A 22,609-nucleotide genomic window follows, 5' to 3' on the forward strand; every position below is an offset into this window, starting at 1 on the left:
CGCTCTATCCGTCTCTCCCCCTCGCTCTATCCGTCTCTCCCCCCTCGCTCTGTCTGCCTCTCTCTCGCTCTGTCTGCCTCTCTCTTGCTCTATCTGCTCTGTCTGTCTCTCCTCCTCGCTCTGAATGCCTTTCTCTCTGTCTGCCTTTCTCTCTCTGCCTGCCTCTCTCGCTCTGCCTCTCTCGCTCTGTCTGTCTCTCTCGTTCTGTCTGTCTCTCTCGTTCTGTCTGTCTCTCTCGTTCTGTCTGTCTCTCTCGCTCTGTCTGTCTCTCTCGCTCTGTCTGTCTCTCTCGCTCTGTCTGTCTCTCTCGCTCTGTCTGTCTCTCTCGCTCTGTCTGTCTCTCTCGCTCTGTCTGTCTCTCTCGCTCTGTCTGGCTCTCTCGCTCTGTCTGGCTCTCCCCCTCGCTCTATCCGTCTCTCCCCCTCGCTCTATCCGTCTCTCCCCCCTCGCTCTGTCTGCCTCTCTCTCGCTCTGTCTGCCTCTCTCTTGCTCTATCTGCTCTGTCTGTCTCTCCTCCTCGCTCTGAATGCCTTTCTCTCTCTGTCTGCCTTTCTCTCTCTGTCTGCCTTTCTCTCTCTGTCTGCCTCTCTCGCTCTGTCTGTCTCTCTCTCTCGCTCTGTCTGTCTCTCTCTCTCGCTCTGTCTCTGTCTCTCTCTGCCTCTTTGTCTCTCTCTCGCTCTCTGTCTCTCTCTCTCTCTCTGTCTGTCTGTCTCTGTCTCTCTCTCTGTCTCTTTGTCTCTCTCTCTCTGTCTGTCTCTCTCAGTGATGCTTTCCGTGGGCTAGATTTGTGCTCTGATCAGCTGGGATCCAAATAAACATTGGTGGTTGCCCAGAGCAGCTCCCTTTGGGTCTGCCCTTTCGAGAAGGAAAGTGAGTCTGTGCCAGTTAAACTAGCTGGTCATGGACTGTAAAGATTTGGGAATTAAATCCCTATCTTGGCGCAGCTTGTGAAGTTTTAAAAAAAGAGAGAATTTAAACTTCCATTTATGGACAGGCGTGGTACAGCAGTAAAACTAGGTCTCTCTCTCATCCTTACAGTTTCTAGCTGAATTATTTCTGCATTCCGCTCACCTCCGCAACATTGTGTGTCAGCTTGGCTCAGTGAGGAACTCTACACTCTCTGAGGCAGAGGACACCAGCTCTTCCGGGTTTGGGCTGATGGGCCAGGCCATCACTCCGGTGTCGCGTTTCCACATTGCCCAGGTGATTGTTGCAGACCCCCACGGCTACTCGGGAAAGTGGGGAGGGGCTCAGTCTAGTCTCTCTCCACCCACCATCGATTATTCTCCTACCGCACAGGATTCGCCGATGGGGAACACAATAGGGTGAAAAATGTTCACCTGTTAGCCTGTCCCCTGGGAGCACGTTCACAAATTGGGGGTGGGGGAGGATGACAAGGGAATACTGGGAAAGGCATGGGCAACATGATCATTGAGGAATAGGAGCGCAAAGAGAGTCTCCCATTGTCTTCCTTTTAAAAAATAAATTTAGAGTACCCACTTATTTTTGTTTCCAATTAAGGGGCAATTTAGCGCGGCCAATCCACCCACCCTGCACATCTTTGGGTTGTGGGGGTGAAACCCACACAGACGCGGAGAGAATGTGCAAACTCCACTCGGACAGTGACCCAAGGCCGGGATTCGAACCTGGGTCCTCGGCGGCGCAGTCCCAGTGCTAACCACTGCGCCGCCGTGCTGCCCCGTCCCATTGTCGTCCTGTGTGACCACCTCGGGGATACTCCCGAGGCAACACAAAACCATACCCTTCACGTGTTACACAAAGGCCCTTGGGCCATGAAAGGTGCTGTATAAATGCGAGTTGTTGTTGTTGGCCCAACAGCAACTTTAGCCATTAAACTCCCAATGCTTCCGTCACGTCGAGAGAGCTTGCACCACCTGGTAGAGGAGCCAGGTTATTCCCCTGGACTTGGGTTCCTTTCTTCTTTGGAATGTGTTCCCTGTTTCTCTCGCGTCTTAGCCATTGGCCTATTTTTGTGTCCGAGACTGCGAATGTGCAGCCTTGGACAGTCAGCAGGCTCTTCCTGTGGGCAGCTGGCAGGCGAACAGCCCAGATTGGTACTGCAGTGTCCACACTAACCCCCTACCTCTCCCGATTCCTCACCCACGGCCACTCCCGACAAACACAAGGCAGCAAGCAGTATTTCAGAAAAGAAGAACATCCATTTCCTCAAAGTCCTTCCTGACCTCAGGACATTCGGAAACATTTCTCAGCAAATGAGGAGCTTCCACTGTGTGGTCAATGTTGTAATACAGTGGGGGCAGCACATGTGGCTCGGAGCGTCAGTGGCTCCTCCTCATCCATGATCTTTACATTCAGAGAGTAATTAACCCTGTTTCTTTGACTCTCCATTGCTGAGCACCAGGCTGGCGGCCGAATGGACTGAGTACTGATTGTAACCAGCACCTCAGCCCAGCAGCTGTGACTGAGCTGCACAACAGGAGAGAGGAAGTCAGAATGGGTCCCCATTCCTGTGCAAGTGACTTGAACATCAGTTGTCGGTGGACCCGTTCTCAGCTGTGACACTTCCTGCAGTCGAATAGCCTGGCCCACACTCAGCTTCTCGACAGATACAGGAAGAATGGGCACTTAGATGGGAGAGGGACTGGGGGTGGAGCAAAATAAGTAAATTGAAATGAGTCTGTCTTGGAATCACAGAAATGTTATGACACAGAAAGAGGCCACCGTGTCTGTGTTGGTCAAAAAAACAAGCCTCCCGGCCTAATCCCACTTTCCAGAATCTGCTCCAGAGGCCTGCAGGTTACAGCTCTTCAGGTGCTTATCCAGACACCTTCCCAATGAGTTGAGTATTTCTTCTTCCAACATCCTTTCAGGCATTGAGTTCCAGACCCTCACCACCCTCCCAGTTAAAAAAGGGTTTTCCTCATCTCTAATCTTTCCACCAAATCACTTTAAATCCATGTCCCCTCGTCACTGATCTTTGCTAAGTTAGATGGGCCCTTCCCAGCCACTCTGGCCAGGCCTCTCACAGTTTTGTACATCTCAATCCATCTCCCCTCAGCTCCTCTGTTCCAATCCCAGCCTATCCAATCTTTCCTCAAAGCTGCATTGTCCAATCCTGGCTACGTCCTCATAAATCTCCTCTCTACCCTCTCCAATACAATTACATCCTTTCTGTCATAACGTAAACAGAACTACATCCAATACTCCAGTTCTGACCTGGCTAGCGTTTTATATGGTTCAGCCACAACCTCCCTCTCTTATATTCTATACCTTGGCTATTAAAGGAAAGGATTCCATTGGTCTTCTCAACCAACTTATTGACCTGAACTGCGAACTTCAAAGCTCTGTGAACGTTCCTGCTTCCTCCACGCCTCTCCGTAATCTGCCATTCATTTTATATTCCTTTGCAGTATTTGACCTCCCCACTTTTCCAGGTTGAATTCAGTTTGCAACTTTTCTGCCCACCTGACCAGTTCACTGATATCTTCCTGTAGTCTGCAGTTTCCCTCCTCAGTATTAGCCACACGGCCAATTATTTGTGTCACCTGCAAATTTCTTGATTATGCCCCCTACATTTACGTCCAAATCGTTAACATATACTACAAAAGGCAGGGGACCGAGTTCTGAGCCTTGTAGAACGCCACTAGAAACCACCTTCCAGTCACAAAAACACCCACCCACAATTACCCTGTTTCCTGCCACTGAGCCAATTTTGTATCCGGCTTGTTATATTCCCGGATCCCATGGGCTGTTATTTATTTATGCTCTCTGCCATCTTGAACCTCGTTAAAAGCCTTGCTAAAATTCATTAATTGTGTTACTTTCATTTATCCAGCTTGGTACTTACTCAAAAATTCAATCCAATCAATCACACTCACCTTCACTGAACAAATCCATGCAGACTGCCTTGATTAATCTGTGCTTTTCCAAATGACAAGTTTATCCTGTCCCACGGAATTGATTCCGATAATTTTCCCAAGACTGGGACCAGACTGGACTGGTTTGCATTTATTCGGTCTATTCCGTGCACCCTCTTTAAACAAAGGTACAATTTGAACCAGTCCTCCAAACCTCTAGCACCGTACCTGTATCCAGTGAGGATTGGAAAATGATGGTCAAACCCTTCGCTATTTCCACCCTGGCTTCTTTTAACAGCCTGGAATACATTTCATCTGCCCTTGCTGACTTAGCACTGTGGCTTCACAGCGCCAGGGTCCCGGGTTCGATTCCCCGCTGGGTCACTGTCTGTGCGGAGTCTGCACGTTCTTCCCGTGTCTGCGTGGGTTTCCTCCGGGTGCTCCGGTTTCCTCCCACAGTCCAAAGACGTGCAGGTTAGGTGGATTGGCCACGCTAAATTGCCCCTTAGTGTCCAAAGGGGTTGGGAGGGGTGATTGGGTTAGGGGGATGGGGTGGAAGTGAGGGTTTAAATTGTTCGATGCAGACTCGATGGGCCGAATGGCCTCTTTCTGCACTGTATGTTCTAAGTCATTGCATGACTCCTTCCTCTGTCCCAATGTGCCTCCTCCTCCTCCTTCACTACAATATCTCCTCCTCCTTCACTACAATATCTCCTCCTCCTTCACTACAATATCTCCTCCTCCTTCACTACAATATCTCCTCCTCCTTCACTACAATATCTCCTCCTCCTTCACTACAATATCTCCTCCTCCTTCACTATAATATCTCCCCCTCCTTCACTGCAATATCTCCTCCTCCTTCACTACAATATCTCCTCCTCCTTCACTGCAATATCTCCTCCTCCTTCACTGCAATATCTCCTCCTCCTTCACTACAATATCTCCTCCTCCTTCACTATAATATCTCCTCCTCCTTCACTACAATATCTCCTCCTCCTTCACTACAATATCTCCTCCTCCTTCACTACAATATCTCCTCCTCCTTCACTACAATATCTCCTCCTCCTTCACTACAATATCTCCTCCTCCTTCACTACAATATCTCCTCCTCCTTCACTACAATATCTCCTCCTCCTTCACTACAATATCTCCTCCTCCTTCACTATAATATCTCCCCCTCCTTCACTGCAATATCTCCTCCTCCTTCACTACAATATCTCCTCCTCCTTCACTGCAATATCTCCTCCTCCTTCACTGCAATATCTCCTCCTCCTTCACTACAATATCTCCTCCTCCTTCACTATAATATCTCCTCCTCCTTCACTACAATATCTCCTCCTCCTTCACTACAATATCTCCTCCTCCTTCACTACAATATCTCCTCCTCCTTCACTACAATATCTCCTCCTCCTTCACTATAATATCTCCTCCTCCTTCACTACAATATCTCCTCCTCCTTCACTACAATATCTCCTCCTCCTTCACTACAATATCTCCTCCTCCTTCACTACAATATCTCCTCCTCCTTCACTACAATATCTCCTCCTCCTTCACTACAATATCTCCTCCTCCTTCACTGCAATATCTCCTCCTCCTTCACTGCAATATCTCCTCCTCCTTCACTATAATATCACCTCCTCCTTCACTACAATATCTCCTCCTCCTTCACTACAATATCTCCTCCTCCTTCACTACAATATCTCCTCCTCCTTCACTATAATATCACCTCCTCCTTCACTACAATATCTCCTCCTCCTTCACTACAATATCTCCTCCTCCTTCACTATAATATCACCTCCTCCTTCACTACAATATCTCCTCCTCCTTCACTACAATGTCACTCCTCATTTGTGAAGACAGGATACAAAGTAGTCACTGAGAACCATACTCACAGGCTCTGTTTCCACACGTAGGTTACCTTTTATAATAATAATAATGTTTATTAGTGACACAAGTAGGCTTACGTTAACACTGCAGTGAAGTTACTGTGAAAAGCCCCTAGTCGCCACACTCCGGCGCCTGTTCGGGTACGCAGAGGGAGAATTCAGAATGTCCAATTCACCTAACAAGCCCGTCTTTCGGGACATGTGGGAGGAAACCGGAGCACCCGGAGGAAACACACGCAGACACGGGGAGAACGTGCAGACTCCGCACAGACAGTGACCCAAGCCGGGAATCAAACCTGGGGCCCTGACGCTGTGAAGCAACAGTGCTAACCACTGTGTGACCGTGCTGCCCAGGCCTACCAGTGAGAGGAGCTGGCTCTTCATTGTGCTAATTTGCATTAATCTCCGTGTTTCGCTCTCTGTGCAAATATTAACTTACGGCAAAACCATTTCAAACACTGGGTGGCAGAAACTCCCAGCCAGATCCCCACCCTGTCTCCAGGCTGACTGAATTGTTGCTGTTTTGTGTCGACTGCGTTGCCAGGGATACACCGCTCCTCAATCTTTGCATTCTGTCGGATAATTATCGTGCCCACCCCGCCAGTCTCTCACCGCCCCCCCCCCCGCCGCACTCACTCAGACCTGGGGTGAAGCTTCGGCAGGAGGAGCGGGTGTTACCGCTGGAATGTGGAAAGCATTCCAGCAAATCCCAACTGAGCCGAGTCTCAGAGCCAGGGAGGGGCGGGTTTGAACCTTTCCACAGGCCCTGTAATTTGTCCCAGTTCACCCAAACCTTCACTCCTGAAATGAAAATGCAAACAGCAATTTAAACACAGCAGTCACGCTCCAGGGGGACTGGGATCAGTGTTCAGATCCGGTTTCATTTCCGGTTTCTAACGCCGTAAAGATTAATGAGTGTTTGACTTTCCGTGTTGCTGCCCGGGGTTTAGGATTCAGGAAGTGTCAGTCAAAACAAGGTTTGAAACAGACTGAGATCACGCTCACTCACTCAAGATCACACAAAGGACAAACGTAAAGTGGCCACAGTCCCAGATTGCCCTGGGCTCCTTTCCCCATTGAGGGGGGTGAGCTGACTGGTGGTGGTTTAACCTGAGGGTCACCACACCTCAGGCGAGGGGCAAGGTTGAGAAGGCGGGGCCTTCATGAATAACCTCAGCGGGTACGGGGATTGAACCCTCGCTGCTGGCCTCGCTCTGCGTCACCAACCAGCCCTTAGATAACAGAATATCTCCGTGCTGATGTATCGATTGCTTTTCAATCAACGGTCAGACCCACCTTGTCTCATCGAACGTTCAGTGTAGCATCCCACAGCTCCCCTTTCCCCTCCACACGCTCTCTTCCCCCTCCCCGTGCTCTCTCCCTAGTTATTCTCTGCCTCCTTCTACCCCCACGTTCCCCCCTTCTCCCCGCGTTCCCTCCCCCCGCGTTCCCCCCCTCCCCGCGTTCCCCCCCTCCCCGCGTTCCCCCCCTCCCCGCGTTCCCTCCCCTCCCCGCGTTCCCTCCCCTCCCCGCGTTCCCTCCCCTCCCCGCGTTCCCTCCCCTCCCCGCGTTCCCTCCCCTCCCCGCGTTCCCTCCCCTCCCCGCGTTCCCTCCCCTCCCCGCGTTCCCTCCCCTCCCCGCGTTCCCTCCCCTCCCCGCGTTCCCTCCCCTCCCCGCGTTCCCTCCCCTCCCCGCGTTCCCTCCCCTCCCCGCGTTCCCTCCCCTCCCCGCGCTTCCTCCCCCCCACGTTCCCTCCCCCCTCCCCGCGTTCCCTCCCCCCCCCGCGTTCCCTCCCCTCCCCGCGTTCCCTCCCCGCGTTCCCTCCCCTCCCCGCGTTCCCTCCCCTCCCCGCGCTTCCTCCCCCCCACGTTCCCTCCCCCCCCCGCGTTCCCTCCCCCCCCCGCGTTCCCTCCCCCCCCCGCGTTCCCTCCCCCCCCGCGTTCCCCCCCCCGCGTTCCCTCCCCCCCCCCCCGCGTTCCCTCCCCCCCCTCGCGTTCCCTCCCCCGCGTTCCCTCCCCCCTCCCCACGTCTCTTACCCCTCCTCTGCGCTCTCTCCTGTCCGTTCTCGCCTCATTCCTGCGCTCACTCACACTCCCGACCCCGTGTAATGTCACCTCTCACACCCCCCCTGTTCTTTCACGCCCCCAACGCTGCCCCCCCAACGCTGCCCCCCCAACGCTGCCCCCCCAACGCTGCCCCCCCAACACTGCCCCCCCAACGCTGCCTCCCCAACGCTGCCCCCCCAACGCTGCCCCCCCAACGCTGCCCCCCCAACGCTGCCCCCCCAACGCTGCCCCCCCAACGCTGCCCCCCCAACGCTGCCCCCCCAACACTGCCCCCCCAACGCTGCCCCCCCAACGCTGCCCCCCCAACGCTGCCCCCCCAACGCTGCCCCCCCAACGCTGCCCCCCCAACGCTGCCCCCCCAACGCTGCCCCCCCAACGCTGCCCCCCCAACGCTGCCCCCCCAACGCTGCCCCCCCAACGCTGCCCCCCCGACGCTGCCCCCCCGACGCTGCCCCCCCGACGCTGCCCCCCCGACGCTGCCCCCCCGACGCTGCCCCCCCGACGCTGCCCCCCCGACGCTGCCCCCCCGACGCTGCCCCCCCGACGCTGCCCCCCCGACGCTGCCCCCCCCGACGCTGCCCCCCCCGACGCTGCCCCCCCCGACGCTGCCCCCCCCGACGCTGCCCCCCCCGACGCTGCCCCCCCCGACGCTGCCCCCCCGACGCTGCCCCCCCGACGCTGCCCCCCCGACGCTGCCCCCCCGACGCTGCCCCCCGACGCTGCCCCCCCGACGCTGCCCCCCCGACGCTGCCCCCCCGACGCTGCCCCCCCGACGCTGCCCCCCCGACGCTGCCCCCCCGACGCTGCCCCCCCGACGCTGCCCCCCCCGACGCTGCCCCCCCCGACGCTGCCCCCCCGACGCTGCCCCCCCGACGCTGCCCCCCCGACACTGCCCCCCCGACGCTGCCCCCCCCCGACGCTGCCCCCCCAACGCTGGCCCCCCTCATTCTCTCTTCTCCAGCTCTGTTCCCTCGCTCTCCCCTTCTTCCATCGCTGTCTTGCCTCCACTTTGAGGGAGGCATACATTTAGCATTATGGTGAATTTCAGGCCTGTCTGTTCTCGTTCCTGGTGATTGTTTAATTGGTTAATGATCCTTGTGTGTCTCTCGTGTAATCTCTAGTAACGATTTACCCAATTAGAGAGCCGCAGCAACTGGTGTGGGGAGGATAGATACCCGGCAGAATAAAATATTCCCTCAAGACTGCAGGAACACTTCATTAAACCTGTGGCTGGATTTGCTGCCGAGTTTGGGAGTGATCCAGATCCAGACTCCAGTCTCTTCTCAGCCAAGACAGAGTCTGAGAGCAGGGAGGGTAGTAGAGCTATTCTGGCCCAGGGCGGCACGGTGACGCGGCGGTTAGCACTGCTGCCTCAGGGCACCAAGGACGCGGGTTCGGTCCCAGGTCACTGTCCGTGTGGAGTTTACACATTTTCCCAGTGTCCGCGTGGGCCTCACCCCCACAACCCAGAAGATGTGCAGGCTAGGTGGATTGGCCACGCTGAATTGTCCCTAAATTGGAATTTTTAAAAAAGAGCTACCCTGCCCCCATTTACAGCCTCCTGAAGCAATAAATACCTCCTTCCTAATCATAATAATAGCTTATTGTCACAAGTAGGCTTCAATGAAGTTACTGTGCAAAGCCCCTAGTCGCCACATTCCGGCGCCTGTTCGGGGAGGCTGGTACGGGAATTGAACCCGTGCTGCTGGCCTGCCTAGGTCTGCTTTCAAAGCCAGCGATTTAGCCCCCTGTGCTCAGCCAGCTCCTCCTGGTCGAGCAGGCAGTACTAATGGCCTGTTGCTGGAGATGCCTCGCCCCAGGTCCCTGCCTCTCTCTCATTTTAGTGCCGTCTTTCGTGATGCAAAATTCCACCAGTTGATCAGGTAATACTGGACACTGAACCGCGTAGGGAGATAGTGGGCAGGTGACACAAAACTTGGTCAAACAGGTCTCCAGGAGCATCTTCAGGTGAGAGATGGGAGGGGCCTTGTTTTAATGATTCACCCGAAAGACCGCATCCCGGATCGGGATTGTACAAAACACGGACAATTCGATTTTGTATGAGAGATTGTGTCGTGGGTCTTGAACTCATGACTTCCTGAGGTGGGAGTCAAGGTTACACGGATCGTTTATAATTCCATTAACTTGGACTCTGTTGCATCGAGTTGCCATGGTGATTGTAGTGAGCCGATATCTCCCCCCTCAGGCTCTTGTTTTTTAAATTCTGTAATTTGGTTGAGTGAGTGTGATTTGCGTGAAGGTCGGTATTTATTGCTGTATCCCCATGACCCTCCTCCAGGACCAAGGTGGCTGCCGCTGTGACCTCAGGGTGAACACTCGGGGGGGGCCTTTAATCGTTGGGATGAAGGTTTAAATAAACTCTGTCCCTGCCTCATTTGTGCGGCCCACTGACAATTCGAAGCAGGTCACCTTCCTTCACTTCACTGAGATTGTCTATTCAGCTTTGTTAAACAGTCACCCAGCCTCGAACCGCTTGCTCCGTTCTCTCTCCACAGACTCTGTCAGACCCGCTGAGATTCTCCAGCGTTTTATGTTTCTCTTTTTTAATGAATTTAGAGTACCCAATTCTTTTTTTCCAATTAAGAGGCAATTTAGCGTGGCCAATCCACCTACCCTGCACATCTTTTGGGCTGTGGGGGTGAAACCCACGCAGACACGGGGAGAATGTGCAAACTCCACACGGACAGTGACCCAGAGCCGGGATCGAACCCGGGTCCTCAGCGCCGCAGTCCCAGTGCTAACCACTGCGCCACATGCTGCCCCCAAATAGAACATCCTGCCGACTTGGACCATCCCTTCTTGCACTTGCTGCCCACGTTCTCCCCTTTCCTCTGATGCTGAACTTGTGTGAAAGATCAGAAATGGGAGCGGGGGGGGGGGGCGGAGATGTCGGGGGACGGGGGTAGTGGGTGGCATGTGGCGCAGTGGTTAGCACTGGGACTGCGGCGCTGAGGACCCGGGTTCGATCCCGGCCCCGGGTCACTGTCCGCGTGGAGTTTGCACATTCTCCCCGTGCCTGCGTGGGTTTCTGAGTTTGCCCCGTAATTGGGGGGAAAAAATGATTGGGTACTCTAAATTTAAAAAAAAAGAAATGGGAGCAGGGGTATAATGTCTTTTGGCTCCTCAAGAACAGAAAATCTATAAGACCATAAGATCTAGGAGCAGAAATAGACCATTGAGTCTGCTCCAACATTCAAGATATCATTTAAACAGAGAGAGACTGCAGAATGCTGACGTACAGAAGGATCTGGTGCCTTTAGAAATTCATCTGTCATCTGACAGGATCATAGTTAATCTTATCATGGCCTTAACTCCACTTTCCAGCCTGTCTCGGGTCACCTTCGCCTCCCCGTCAATCAAAAACCTGTCAATCTGCAGTCTGTTTGAATGATGTTTTGAATGGAGGAGCAGAGTCGATGGGCCGAATGGCCTACATCTCCTACATCTTATGTTCTTATGGATATTCTATTCTTCCTGCTGAAGTGGACAACTGCACCTGTCCCCCACATTGAACTCCATCTGCCGAGATTTTCCTCTTCGCAATCACCTTCCTGCTTATTTTTGTATCAACAAATTTTCAAAAACAAATTTAGAATACCCAATTATTTATTTCCAATTAAGGGGCAATTTAGCGTGGCCAATCCACCTACTCTGTACGCCCCTGTGATGCCCATCGCCAGCAAATTTAGCTACAATAAAGTAATTACTTTAATCCAAATGATCAATGTAGATTCTCAATAGCTGAAGCTGATCCCAACAGCAGTCTACTTGTTATCATTTTGCCAAACTGAAAATGACCCACATCCCAATTTTCGGCTGTGAATCAGCCAAGCCTCTATTTATGCTCAGCCTGCCTGTCCTGCCTGCTGGGCGTGACGCTCTACCTTGTGTCTTATTGACCGGAACTAGACCCAGGGCTTATGTTGGGTCTGATCAGAGGCCTACACTCCCCGTCTACAGAAACTAAAAGTTTGTTTTTGAGTTGTGTGAAAGTGCATTTGCACTGGAAACAAAATAATTCTAAAATCCAGCTGGATCAAACATCAGTGATGCGAGAGGTTGGGTTACAGCACTGGAATGGGCAACTTTCAACATGCCCTGCTTCTGAGACTCAGTTTGTGAGGAATGTCTGTTTCTAGCACAGGCTAGGTACAAAAGAGCCTGTGTCTCTGAGCGGGTGATCACATATGGTGAGGAACTGTCAGTACAGGGGCCAAAAACTTAGCGACCAGAACTGAGGAGTCTCTGTCCCTCAGAGGGTGTGGTCCGAGTGCCTCGTGTGTCATTGCCCGACAGTGCGCCGCCTACTGGAGTCAGTGTGTCACTGCCTGTCAGAGCGCCGCCTACTGGAGTCAGTGTGTCACTGCCAGTCAGTGCGCCTCACAGTGGAGTCGGTGTGTCACTGCCAGTCAGAGCGCCCCACAGTGGAGTCGGTGTGTCACTGCCTGTCAGAGCACCTCCTACTGGAGTCAGTGTGTCACTGCCAGTCAGAGCGCCCCACAGTGGAGTCGGTGTGTCACTGCCTGTCAGAGCACCTCCTACTGGAGTCAGTGTGTCACTGCCAGTCAGTGCGCCTCACAGTGGAGTCGGTGTGTCACTGCCAGTCAGAGCGCCCCACAGTGGAGTCGGTGTGTCACTGCCAGTCAGTGCGCCTCACAGTGGAGTCAGTGTGTCACTGCCAGTCAGTGCGCCTCACAGTGGAGTCGGTGTGTCACTGCCAGTCAGAGCGCCCCACAGTGGAGTCGGTGTGTCACTGCCAGTCAGAGCGCCCCACAGTGGAGTCGGTGTGTCACTGCCTGTCAGACCACCCCCTGGTGGAGTCGGTGAGTCACTGCCAGTCAGAGCGCCCCACAGTGGAGTCGGTGTGTCACTGCCTGTCAGACCACCCCCTGGTGGAGTCGGTGAGTCACTGCCAGTCAGAGCGCCCCACTGTGGAATCAGTGTGTCACTGCCTGTTAGAGCACCACCTGGTGGAGTCGGTGTGTCACTGCCTGTCAGAGCACCCCAAAGTGGAGTCGGTGTGTCACTGCCTGACAGAGCGCCCCACTGTGGAATCAGTGTGTCACTGCCTGTTAGAGCACCACCTGGTGGAGTCGGTGTGTCACTGCCTGTCAGAGCGCCAGCTGGTGGAGTCGGTGTGTCACTGCCTGTCAGAGCGCCCCACTGTGGAATCAGTGTGTCACTGCCTGACAGAGCGCCCCACAGTGGAGTCGGTGTGTCACTGCCTGACAGAGCACCCCCTGGTGGAGTCGGTGTGTCACTGCCTGACAGAGCGCCCCACAGTGGAGTCGGTGTGTCACTGCCTGACAGAGCACCCCCTGGTGGAGTCGGTGTGTCACTGCCAGTCAGAGCGCCCCACAGTGGAGTCGGTGTGTCACTGCCTGTCAGAGCGCCCCACAGTGGAGTCGGTGTGTCACTGCCTGTTAGAGCGCCCCACAGTGGAGTCGGTGTGTCACTGCCTGTCAGAGCACCCCCTGGTGGAGTCGGTGTGTCACTGCCAGTCAGAGCGCACCACAGTGGAGTCGGTGTGTCACTGCCAGTCAGAGCGCCCCACAGTGGAGTCGGTGTGTCACTGCCTGACAGAGCACCCCCTGGTGGAGTCGGTGTGTCACAGCCGGTCAGAGTGCACCACAGTGGAGTCGGTGTGTCACTGCCTGACAGAGCGCCCCACAGTGGAGTCGGTGTGTCACTGCCAGTCAGAGCGCCCCACAGTGGAGTCGGTGTGTCACTGCCTGTCAGAGCGCCCCACAGTGGAGTCGGTGTGTCACTGCCTGTTAGAGCGCCCCACAGTGGAGTCGGTGTGTCACTGCCAGTCAGAGCGCCCCACAGTGGAGTCGGTGTGTCACTGCCTGACAGAGCACCCCCTGGTGGAGTCGGTGTGTCACTGCCAGTCAGAGCGCACCACAGTGGAGTCGGTGTGTCACTGCCAGTCAGAGCGCCCCACAGTGGAGTCGGTGTGTCACTGCCTGACAGAGCACCCCCTGGTGGAGTCGGTGTGTCACTGCCAGTCAGAGCGCACCACAGTGGAGTCGGTGCGTCACTGCCAGTCAGAGCGCCCCACAGTGGAGTCGGTGTGTCACTGCCTGACAGAGCGCCCCACAGTGGAGTCGGTGTGTCACTGCCTGACAGAGCACCCCCTGGTGGAGTCGGTGTGTCACTGCCAGTCAGAGTGCCCCACAGTGGAGTCGGTGTGTCACTGCCTGACAGAGCACCCCCTGGTGGATTCGGTGTGTCACAGCCGGTCAGAGTGCACCACAGTGGAGTCGGTGTGTCACTGCCTGTCAGAGCACCCCCTGGTGGAGTCGGTGAGTCACTGCCAGTCAGAGCGCCCCACAGTGGAGTCGGTGTGTCACTGCCAGTCAGAGCGCCCCACAGTGGAGTTGGTGTGTCACTGCCTGTCAGAGCGCCACCTGGTGGAGTCGGTGTGTCACTGCCTGTCAGAGCGCCCCACTGTGGAATCAGTGTGTTACTGCCTGTTAGAGCACCACCTGGTGGAGTCGGTGTGTCACTGCCTGACAGAGCGCCCCACAGTGGAGTCGGTGTGTCACTGCCTGACAGAGCAACCCCTGGTGGAGTCGGTGTGTCACTGCCAGTCAGAGTGCCCCACAGTGGAGTCGGTGTGTCACAGCCGGTCAGAGCGCCCCACAGTGGAGTCGGTGTGTCACTGCCTGACAGAGCACCCCCTGGTGGAGTCGGTGTGTCACAGCCGGTCAGAGTGCACCACAGTGGAGTCGGTGCGTCACTGCCTGTCAGAGCGCCACCTGGTGGAGTCGGTGTGTCACTGCCTGTCAGAGCGCCCCACAGTGGAATCAGTGTGTCACTGCCTGTCAGAGCGCCCCACAGTGGAGTCGGTGTGTCACTTCCTGTCAGAGCACCACCTGGTGGAGTCGGTGAGTCACTGCCAGTCAGCGCCCCACAGTGGAGTCGGTGTGTCACTGCCAGTCAGAGCGCCCCACAGTGGAGTCGGTGTGTCACTGCCTGACAGAGCACCCCCTGGTGGAGTCGGTGTGTCACTGCCAGTCAGAGTGCCCCACAGTGGAGTCGGTGTGTCACAGCCGGTCAGAGCGCCCCACAGTGGAGTCGGTGTGTCACTGCCTGACAGAGCACCCCCTGGTGGAGTCGGTGTGTCACTGCCTGTCAGAGCGCCACCTGGTGGAGTCGGTGTGTCACTGCCTGTCAGAGCGCCCCACAGTGGAATCAGTGTGTCAGTGTCTGTCAGAGCGCCCCACAGTGGAATCAGTGTGTCACTGCCTGTTAGAGCACCACCTGGTGGAGTAGGTGTGTCACTGCCTGTCAGAGCGCCCCACAGTGGAATCAGTGTGTCACTTTGCTTTTTATGAATATGTAAAAAGCCTTGGGATTTTCCAAATAGGGTTAAGGAAAATCCCAAGGCTTTTTACACGTTCATAAAAAGCAAGAGGGTAGCCAGTGAAAGGGGTGGCCCACTGAAGGACAGGGGAGGGAATCTATGTGTGGAGCCAGAGGAAATGGGCAAGGTACTAAATGAATACTTTGCATCAGTATTCACCAAAGAGAAGGAATTATAAGATAATAGAATTTCCAGTGCAGAAGGAGGCCATTCGGCCCATCGAGTCTGCACCAGCTCTTGGAAAGAGCACCCTACCCAAGGTCCACACCTCCACCCTATCCCCATAACCCAGTAACCCCACCCAACACTAAGGGCAATTTATCATGGCCAATCCACCTAACCTGCACATCTTTGGACTGTGGGAGGAAACCGGTGCACCCGGAGGAAACCCACGCACACACGGGGAGGATGTGCAGACTCCGTACAGACAGTGACCCAAGCCGGAATCGAACCTGGGACCCTGGAGCTGTGAAGCAATTGTGCTATCCACAATGCTACCGTGCTGCCCATTGGTGGATGTTGAGTCTGGAGAAGGGTGTGTAGATAGCCTGGGTCACATTGAGATCCACAAAGACAAGGTGTTGGGCGTCTTGAAAAATATTACGGTGGGTAAGTCCCCAGGGCCTGATGGGATCTACCCCAGAATACTGAAGGAGGCAAGAGAGGAAATTGCTGAGGCCTTGACAGAAATCTTTGGATCCTCACTGTCTTCAGGTGGTGTCCCGGAGGACTGGAGAATAGCCAGTATTGTTCCTTTGTTTAAGAAGGGTATCAAGGATAATCCAGGGAACTATAGGCCGGTGAGCCTTATGTCAGTGGTAGGGAATTACTGGAGAGAATACTTTGAGACAGGATCTACTCCCATTTGGAAGCAAATGGACGTATTAGCGAGAGGCAGTACGGTTTTGTGAAGGGGAGGTCGTGTCTCACTAACTTGATAGAGTTTTTCGAGGAGTTCACAAAGATGATTGATGCAGGTAGGGCAGTGGATGTTGTGTATATGGACTTCAGTAAGGACTTTGACAAGGTCCCTCATGGCAGACTGGTATAAAAGGTGAAGTCACATGGGATCAGAGGTGAGCTGGCAAGATGGGTACAGAATTGGCTAGGTCATAGAAGGCAGAGAGTAGCAATGGAAGGATGCTTTTCTAATTGGAGGGCTGTGACCAGTGGTGTTCCACAGGGATCAGTGCTGGGACCTTTGCTGTTCGTAGTATATATAAATGATTTGGAGGAAGATGTAACTGGTCTGATTAGTATGTTTGCGGACGAGACAAAGGTTGGTGGAATTGCGGATAGCGATGAGGACTGTCAGAGGATACAGCAGGATTTAGATCGTTTGGAGACTTGGGCGGAGAGATGGCAGATGGAGTTTAATCCGGACAAATGTGAGGTAATGCATTTTGGAAGGTCTAATACAGGTAGGGAATATACAGTGAATGGTAGAACCCTCAAGAGTATTGACAGACAGAGAGATCTAGGAGTACAGGTCCACAGGTCATTGAAAGGGGCAACACAGGTGGAGAAGGTAGTCAAGAAGGCATACGGCATGCTTGCCTTCATTGGCTGGGGCATTGAGTATAAAAATTGGCAAGTCATGTTGCAGCTGTATAGAACCTTAGTTAGGCCACACTTGGAGTATAGTGTTCAATTCTGGTTGCCACACTACCAGAAGGATGTGGAGGCTTTAGAGAGGGTGCAGAAGGGAATTACCAAGATGTTGCCTGGTATGGAGGGCATTAGCTATGAGGAGCGGTTGAATAAACTCTGTTTGTTCTCACTGGAACGACGGAGGTTGAGGGGCGACCTGATAGAGGTCTACAAAACTATGAGGGGCATAGACCGAGTGAATAATCAGAGACTTTTTCTCAGGGTGGAGGGATCAATTACTCGGGGGCATCGGTTTAAGGTGCGAGGGGCAAGGTTTAGAGTAGATGTACGAGGCAAGTTTTTTACACAGAGGGTAGTGGGTGCCTGGAACTCGCTGCCGGAGGTGGTGGTGGAAGCAGGGACGATAGTGACATTTAAGGGGCATCTTGACAAATACATGAATAGGATGGGAATAGAGGGATACGGACCCCTGAAGTGCAGAAGATTTTAATTTACACGGGTAGCATGGTCGGCACAGGCTTGGAGGACCGAAGGGCCTGTTCCTGTGCTGTACTTTTCTTTGTTCTTTGTTCACTGCCTGTCAGAGCGCCCCACAGTGGAGTCGGTGTGTCACTGCCTGTCAGAGCGCCACCTGCTGGAGTTGGTGTGTCACTGCCTGTCAGAGTGCCCCCTGGTGGATTCGGTGTGTCACTGTCTGTCAGAGCGCCCCACAGTGGAGTCGGTGTGTCACTGCCTGACAGAGCACCCCCTGGTGGAGTCGGTGTGTCACTGCCAGTCAGAGCGCCCCACAGTGGAGTCGGTGTGTCACTGCCTGACAGAGCACCCCCTGGTGGAGTCGGTGTGTCACTGCCTGTCAGAGCGCCCCGCAGTGGAGTTGGTGTGTCACTGTCTGTCAGAGCACCGCCTGGTGGAGTTGGTGTGTCACTGTCTGTCAGAGCACCGCCTGGTGGAGTCGGTGTGTCACTGCCTGTCAGAGCGCCCCACAGTGGAGTCGGTGTGCCACTGCCTGTCAGAGCGCCCCACAGTGGAGTCAGTGTGACACTGCTTGTCAGAGCGCCACCTGGTGGATTCGGTGTGTTACTGCCTGTCAGAGTGCCCTCTGGTGGATTCGGTGTGCCACTGCCTGTCAGAACGCCCCACAGTGGAGTCGGTGTGTCACTGCCTGTCAGAGCGCCACCTGGTGGAGTCGGTGTGTCACTGCCTGTCAGAGCGCCCCACAGTGGAGTCGGTGTGTCACTGCCTGTCAGAGCACCCCACAGTGGAGTCGGTGTGTCACTGCCTGTCAGAGCGCCGCCTGGTGGAGTCGGTGAGTCACTGCCAGTCAGAGCGCCCCACAGTGGAGTCGGTGTGTCATTGCCTGTCAGAGCGCCGCCTGGTGGAGTTGGTGAGTCACTGCCAGTCAGAGCGCCCCACAGTGGAGTCGGTGTGTCACTGCCTGTCAGAGCGCCGCCTGGTGGAGTCGGTGAGTCACTGCCACTCAGAGCACCCCACAGTGGAGTCGGTGTGTTACTGCCTGTCAGAGCGCCCCACAGTGGAGTTGGTGTGTCACTGCCTGTCAGAGCGCCCCACAGTGGAGTCGGTGTGTCACTTCCTGTCAGAGCGCCCCACAGTGGAGTCGGTGTGTCACTGCCTGTCAGAGCGTCCCACAGTGGAGTCGGTGTGTCACTGCCTGTCAGAGCGCCCCACAGTGGAGTCGGTGTGTCACTTCCTGTCAGAGCGCCCCACAGTGGAATCGGTGTGTCACTGCCTGTCAGAGCGCCCCACAGTGGAGTCGGTGTGTCACTGCCTGTCAGAGCGCCGCCTGGTGGAGTCGGTGTGTCACTGCCTGTCAGAGCGCCCCACAGTGGAGTCGGTGTGTCACTTCCTGTCAGAGCGCCCCACAGTGGTGTCGGTGCGTCACTGCCTGTGAGGCCCTGCCCTCTCATTCATGGTGATGGAGCTCTCCCGGTGGTGACAGCCTATCATCGATCTTAACAAAAAATAAGGCTGCTTGGTCGGCCATTCCTGTGCCTTTTCTTTGAATTGACTCTCCAATGTGATTCTCAAATAACCCTGCAAATGCCCAACTTGAATTTATCTGTTGGTTTTATCAGTTATTTGAAATATTAACATTCTGACGAAGCTATTTTCTGAGTCCAGAGCCCAGTACAAATTAGACTTACCCGGGTAAAGTGATAGTAAATGTTTTACCCTGCTGCACTAATATAACAAAGAGATCTAGGAGTACAGGTTCATAGCTCCTTGAAGGTGGAGTCGCAGGTGGACAGGGTGGTGAAGAAGGCATTCGGCATGCTTGGTTTCATTGGTCAGAACATTGAATACAGGAGTTGGGACGTCTTGTTGAAGTTGTACAAGACATTGGTACGGCCACACTTGGAATACTGTGTGCAGTTCTGGTCACCCTATTATAGAAAGGATATTATTAAACTAGAAAGAGTGCAGAAAAGATTTACTAGGATGTTGCCGGGACTTGATGGTTTGAGTTATAAGGAGAGGCTGGATAGACTGGGACTTTTTTCCCTGGAGCGTAGGAGGCTTAGGGGTGATCTTATAGAGGTCTATAAAATAATGAGGGGCATAGATAAGGTAGATAGTCAACATCTTTTCCCAAAGGTAGGGGAGTCTAAAACTAGAGGGCATAGGTTTAAGGTGAGAGGGGAGAGATTCAGAAGGGCCCAGAGGGGCAATTTCTTCACTCAGAGGGTAGTGAGTGTCTGGAATGGGCTGCCAGAGGTAGTAGTAGAGGCGGGTACAATTGTGTCTTTCAAAAAGCATTTAGATAGTTACATGGGTAAGATGGGTATAGAGGGTTATGGGCCAAGTGCGGGCAACTGGGACTAGCTTAATGGTAAAAACTGGGCGGCATGGACTGGTTGGGCCGAAGGGCCTGTTTCCATGCTGTAAACTTCTATGATTCTATGGTGGAAATCGCTCCCACACAATCCAGGTAATGGTAGTTCCCAGGTGCAGTTCCCAATAAATATCTGTCCTGGGTCAGTAACCAAGGAAGGATTCCAGCTGCAATGATTAAAGAGATATTTCCACTGGCTGCTTTTTACCCGTTGCACTTTATTTACAAATGCACAAAATCATTACAAATTCACACATACAAAATATTACAGTAATTGCAGTAATTCTTTATAAATTGGCTTGCAATCTTCTGAGGTTGTGAAATATACTGTGAAATACAGCAAAGTTATTTTTAAACTAGTATTGAGAACACAGTTCCAACCATGATGTCAATGAGTAAGTTTTTACTGATTGGTCAGAGGTGAAGTTGGCCGCAACTGAATTGCCAGTTCGCCGGGTTTGCTGGGGTAGCTGCTGATGATTCCCACTCTCCGCAGGAAACCCAGGATGACACTGCTGTGCTCTGGCTGGATGAGATTCAGGACACCATCTGGAAATCCAACAAGGACACCCAGGACGCTGAGAAATGTGAGTTTCTGCTGTCACTGTGTGAAATACGCATGGTGTGCCAAACTTCAAATGAATCCACTACCCAAAACAAATCACACTTTTTTTTTCTGGTTTACCAGGGACCCCCAATAATGGGGCTGTAATCTTCAAGGACTGGCCTAGGCCTCAGTTGTTGGATTTCTGGCTGAGCGAGTCGGGGGTTGCTGTCTGGGTACCAGGAACACTCTAACCACAAGCTTGATCCCATCCTTACTCATTAACCGCACCAACTCTCACATGCTGGTGTGCAATGATACACTCACTAGTGCACAAACATACACACGAACATACACTCACTGACACACACACTCGCACTAATGCATGTACACACACACACTAGCACATACACACACTGACATGCAGTGAAACACTCACCAGAGCACACATGCTCACTAGCACAATACACTCGCATGCACTGACACTGGGTGTATCAACATTGCACGGACTGCAGTGATTCAAGGAGTTGACTCACAACCACCTTATTGAGGGCAATTAGGGATGGGCAAAGAATGGTGACCTGACTTGCTGCTGTATGTGTCGGAGGAGAAGGCACCACTGGAAGGGATCAAAGCAAAGTGGGAGGAAGAGCTGGGAGAGGTTATAGAGGAGGGGGTCTGGTGTGAGGTGCTCCGGAGAGTGAATGCCTCCACCTCATGTGCGAGGTTGGGGCTGATACAGCTGAAGGTGGTATATAGAGCGCACCTCACGAGGGCGACGATGAGCCGATATTTTGAAGGAGTAGAGGATGTGTGTGAGCGTTGCGGGGGGGGGGGGGGGTGTGCTAATCACGTTCATATGTTTTGGTCCTGTCCAAAGCTAGGGGAGTACTGGAAGGAGGTGTTTAGGGTAATTTCCAAGGTGGTGTGTGTGAAACTGGACCCGGGTCCCCAGGAGGCCATATTCGGGGTGTCGGACCAGCCAGGGTTGGAATCTGGAGCGGAGGCAGATATCATAGCCTTCGCCTCGCTGATCGCCCGAAGGCGGATCCTGCTGGGATGGAGAGCAGCCTCTCCACCCAGTGCCCTGGCGTGGCGGGGGGACCTGTTGGAATACTTGACCCTTGAGAAGGTTAAGTTCGAACTGAGGGGCAGCTCGGAGGGGTTCTACAAGTCATGGGCACTATTTATTATGCACTTTCAAGAACTGGATAACATCGAACATTCGTTTTGGGGGGTGGGGGGGAGGATTGAGGGGAGGGGGGCTGTGTAGATTAAGGGTGACTATGGGTAATCCCTGATTCCTTTTTGTCATTTGTTTATGTAAACATGTGGGCTGAGGTTTGGGGGTTGGTGGGCGGATGGGATCGTTGTTATTATGGGGATTGACATCTTGCTGATTAATGTTTATTGTTGATGGGTGGAAATGTGGGAGAAAATGTGAAAAAGGAGGAGAGTAAAAAAAATTAAATAAAAAAAAAAAGAATGGTGACCTAGCCCATGAATGCCCGCACCCTGTGAAAGAATACCCACACTTGCATAATCATGAGCCCACTCACACACTTTCCAGCATGAACCACTGGGGTCAGAAGTTCTGGCCGATTGAAAATGGTTGCGAAGCTCTCAAGTTGTTACACCGAGCAGGCACTAAGCCTGGAGTGGTCCTGGGTTGTCGAGCTTCGTACTGGACCAGGCAAAACATTAGCTCCCCCCCCCCCCCCCCCCCCGGAGCCCCAGCGGGAGCTGCTGCTCAATAATTGGTCCGTGAGACCCAGATGTGGGAACCCGGAGGTGGCAGTGACACTGAGCTACTCCCCTCCCACTCTGAGCTGGACCTGTTGCTGCTATTTAACCTGGTCTCTCTCTCTCTCTGTCTAGTTTCCTTGGGGATTCTGGCTATCAATGAAGCGGTGGACACTGGAGAGACAGCACAGATACTAAGTGCTCTGCGAAGTGCCGACGTTGGATTGTACGGAGTCACCTCAGAATGTGACGATATCTACCAGCAGGAACTGACCGAGGCCAAGCAGGCCAAGAAGGTGGAAGGTTAGCGAGGGGTCCTCTCCCGGTGCTAGTGGTAATTTCCTGCTGGGCTCCTGTGTCACGGTATTAGTGCCAACATTTGATTGTTATTGCTTCCAGTGGCAGAACAGAGCAATGTGATGTTCTGTAACCGAAGTGTCTGATAAACTACAGAACATGTTGTTTAAAATAGTTTATTACAGGACTGCGTGGTAAGATTAGTAGGATAAATAAACTAACAAACAACTAACACTAAACAACTCTTGTGGAAATGCTGCAAATACATCTTATCTCCCAACCAACTCCCAGATCACATGGCGACGTGATGGGTTTACAATGCCGCCTAGTGGTCGGAGGTCATGCCTGACACTATGTCCAAACTTACCTTATGCATATCGTC

At 53.6% G+C, this 22,609-nt stretch overlaps 1 protein-coding gene across 2 annotated transcripts in view; it reads left to right on the plus strand.

Annotated features, from left to right (window-relative positions):
- iqgap1 (IQ motif containing GTPase activating protein 1) overlaps nt 1-22,609 on the plus strand; it is a 164,216-nt gene that overhangs the window by 80,819 nt on the left and 60,788 nt on the right. For both annotated transcript variants that reach the window (XM_072492698.1, XM_072492699.1), the window contains 2 exons: nt 20,140-20,230; nt 22,066-22,233. In XM_072492698.1, coding sequence (XP_072348799.1) covers nt 20,140-20,230; nt 22,066-22,233 — 259 coding nt within the window. The remainder of the gene's footprint in view (nt 1-20,139; nt 20,231-22,065; nt 22,234-22,609) is intronic.

The sequence above is a fragment of the Scyliorhinus torazame genome, chromosome 30 (genome assembly GCF_047496885.1).
Source record: "Scyliorhinus torazame isolate Kashiwa2021f chromosome 30, sScyTor2.1, whole genome shotgun sequence".
In the NCBI taxonomy this organism is placed as follows: Eukaryota; Metazoa; Chordata; class Chondrichthyes; order Carcharhiniformes; family Scyliorhinidae; genus Scyliorhinus; species Scyliorhinus torazame.